Raw genomic sequence first — 2,958 nt, 5'->3', positions numbered from 1 at the left:
CAGCCTCCCCAGGATCCTGTCCACATCCTCGGGAGCCACAGAGTCAAACTCCTCCCATATAATCGTCTCAAGACCTGCTCTCTCCACCTCCCCCTGGGGCACCCAGTCGGAGTCCAACCCCTCCCGGATCCGAGCGACTTTATCATTCAGATATTGTGCAAAGTCCTCAGCCCTCCCCACCAGGGGGTCCCCCCCCTCAATTGAAGGAGGGAGCGGGTCACCCTGAAGAGGGTGGCCGGGCGATTATCTGATGACGCAATGAGGGTGGAGTAGTAGTTAGACCTCGCCACCCTCATTGCCACAAGGTAGGATCTAACATGTGTCCTTACCTGTGTTCGGTCGGGTTCGGTGGACTTCAACTCCCAGAATTCCACAGCCAGCATTGCTAGATAGTGGACTAGATAGTGTTTTCATCTGGTGATCATCTGAACTGTATTTTACAGTAAAGTTAGGTAAATGTGCATTTCCTTTTTATTGCTTTGGGGGGATTTTTAAATACCATGGACCAACAGAAAGACAAATGTACTTCAAAGTGAGCCAAAAATGAATGAAACATTCAGGATCAAGTTTTAAGGATGGAAAACACATTCATCTGGACCTTTTTGAACATAGATTATTTTTCCAAAGTGGAATGAGGAAAATGATGAAGATGGAGTGTTTGTATTTCGTTGGGTAAATGTAATGTCAATTTTAATAATCACTCCAAAACCTCAGAAATTCCATGAGAAGGAAATGCATCTGACCAGCCAATGGCTAGAGCAACAGATTTGTGTGTCAGAAAGATAGTTTTTCTTAGGAACTGGTGTGTCTTAAGCACCACAGGATCTGCCCAAGTAGTGAATATATTACAATGTCTTTGTAAACACAGCTGCACCAGGAACAGGATAAGACACCAGCATTCTTCATTTTCTGTTTACCTCATAGGATGACAAAGAGCCAAACACTACTGTTGCAGTTGGCGCATGGTGCCAGCTGCTCCCTAATCATGCAGATCTCTGAGGACCTACTGAATAACCACCACCCTTTTAACATACAGGAATAACAAATGACCTAATGGTTCCTTTGAGACAATATGACTGCAGATAATTAGTGCTTTTCTATTGGCTAATCTAGGGGTAAAAATTCTTTGCTTCTCAATTAAAGCAAGTCTTGTGCTTAAATAATTATCTACCTAGTACTGTTCCCAAGGCTGAAAAGGTCCCATCACTGAATAACACTAGAATGAAAGAAATTGAGTCAGAAGTCAAGGCATCTTTCAAATGAAAAGTAAATTCCATCACTATGTAAGAGGTCAGAAAGATTATTTCTCAATCCCAGGTTAATCTAAATCTGGGGGAGGTTAATCTAAATTCAACACATTTGTGTAATGCTAGGCAGGGGGAGGAAACAGAAAATGAGCAACTTTGCCTCCACTCCCATTTAATCTTGTATATTCAACTTTGAATATAGTTTTTTGAATCTTGTATATTCAACTTGGCTAACCAGAAGTAGATAAAAATCCCATTTCAGCACTCTGATAATAAGGGAGAAAAATAAGTCCTCTGTCTCCCATATTGTGGTTCTGACTGATTCAGGCTGGGTCCTCAGAGGAGCTGGATGTCAATGTTCGGACTAATGGAACACTTCAAGGAAATTCCAGGCATATTTATTCTGAAAAAGTCTGTAATCATGGACACATTATCGGCACATATTGAATGGATGCCAGAATCTGAATTTCTCTTGCTTGCGTCTAACTTTTCTTGCTAAACCCCTCCCTTATTTTGCAGTTATAAGTCACATCTTCCCGGGCTTTCCTTATAAATCTTCTCCCTTTCTCTGTCATCTGAATTAACTCTAAAAATACCAGACAGTTCTGTATATCTTGTCAAAGCAATAATATCCCATATTAACAGCATTGACACTGAATATCTGTCATGCTGCGGATGATGCTGGCTGGAAAATTCTTTGCCCTCAATACAATATTGCAACAGGATATAAGCAGAAAAATATTTTTAAACCCCCCTGTCCTGTCCCTTCCTATTCCCACTCCAAAAATGGGAGAAATGAAGCAAGAGAATTTTATAACTAATACAGAATCATGATGCATTTAATTAAGTCTTATACATTTTATTAAATTTAGTACAAAAAGATGATAAAATCTGATAGTCGTGAAAACAAGAAGGTTTGATACGTTTCTCATTTCCACATCCTATCCCTTCCCCAAAGTTTTTCATAATCTCTACTTGATACTGAAATCTAATCATTCTTTGAAATATCAAAAATCTTTCAATTGCCATTTCTCAGCCCTACCCTACATGTGCCCATATTGCACTTGTTCTCAGCATTGCAAATGTGCAGGCACTCATGAAAGAATACAGAATAAAAATTAATGCCTGCTTAATTAAATCATTATTGTAACCACATATGAATTTCTATTGCATTATTAATTTTTTAAACGCAGAATTTTGGGAACTCTGATATTTCCTCCTGAGAAATAGTATGGAGATCAAATAAAATTTGGCTACTTGTCTGCTCTGTCAGTTCTGCAGAAATGTTCAAGAATGCAGAGTTCACCCAATCACGTTTAAGACAGCACTATTCTCAATGTTCGTATCTCCATTGTGGCTCCACTTGCTGCTGGATGTAACTGTCTTGTAAGCAGTTATCTGCAAAGAAGATAACAAGATGAAGAGTCAAGGAGGCACACAGAAATGAGAAGGCAATCCGCTAGCTATCCTTGCACTCACCAAGCAGCTTTTCTGAACATTTAAAGGGGGTACGCTCAGTGGTGGGATTCAGCCGGTTCGCACCATTTCGGCAGAACCGGTAGCTAATTTTTTGTTGCCCAGGCCCAGAATGGACTTCCGAAAGTGGCATCCACACAGAGAACCAGTTGTTCACATATTTGAATCCCACCACCGGGTGCGCTTAACTCTTATTCTCCAAGATGCATAAAGCTGCTATGTAGAACAGTTAAGA

At 40.3% G+C, this 2,958-nt stretch overlaps 1 protein-coding gene across 1 annotated transcript in view; it reads right to left on the bottom strand.

Annotated features, from left to right (window-relative positions):
- Positions 1–2,067: 2,067 nt before the first annotated feature.
- Positions 2,068–2,958, bottom strand: part of MOV10 (Mov10 RISC complex RNA helicase) — a 41,444-nt gene continuing 40,553 nt past the window's right edge. Inside the window, exon 22 of the mRNA XM_015826652.1 lies at positions 2,068–2,645. Within this exon, the coding sequence (XP_015682138.1) occupies positions 2,581–2,645 (65 nt within the window). The 3' untranslated portion in view covers positions 2,068–2,580. The remainder of the gene's footprint in view (positions 2,646–2,958) is intronic.

The sequence above is a fragment of the Protobothrops mucrosquamatus genome, unplaced genomic scaffold (assembly GCF_001527695.2).
Source record: "Protobothrops mucrosquamatus isolate PMUCROS unplaced genomic scaffold, P.Mucros_1.0 scaffold3221, whole genome shotgun sequence".
Taxonomy (NCBI): Eukaryota; Metazoa; Chordata; class Lepidosauria; order Squamata; family Viperidae; genus Protobothrops; species Protobothrops mucrosquamatus.
This window is presented reverse-complemented; position numbering and strand designations above follow the sequence as displayed.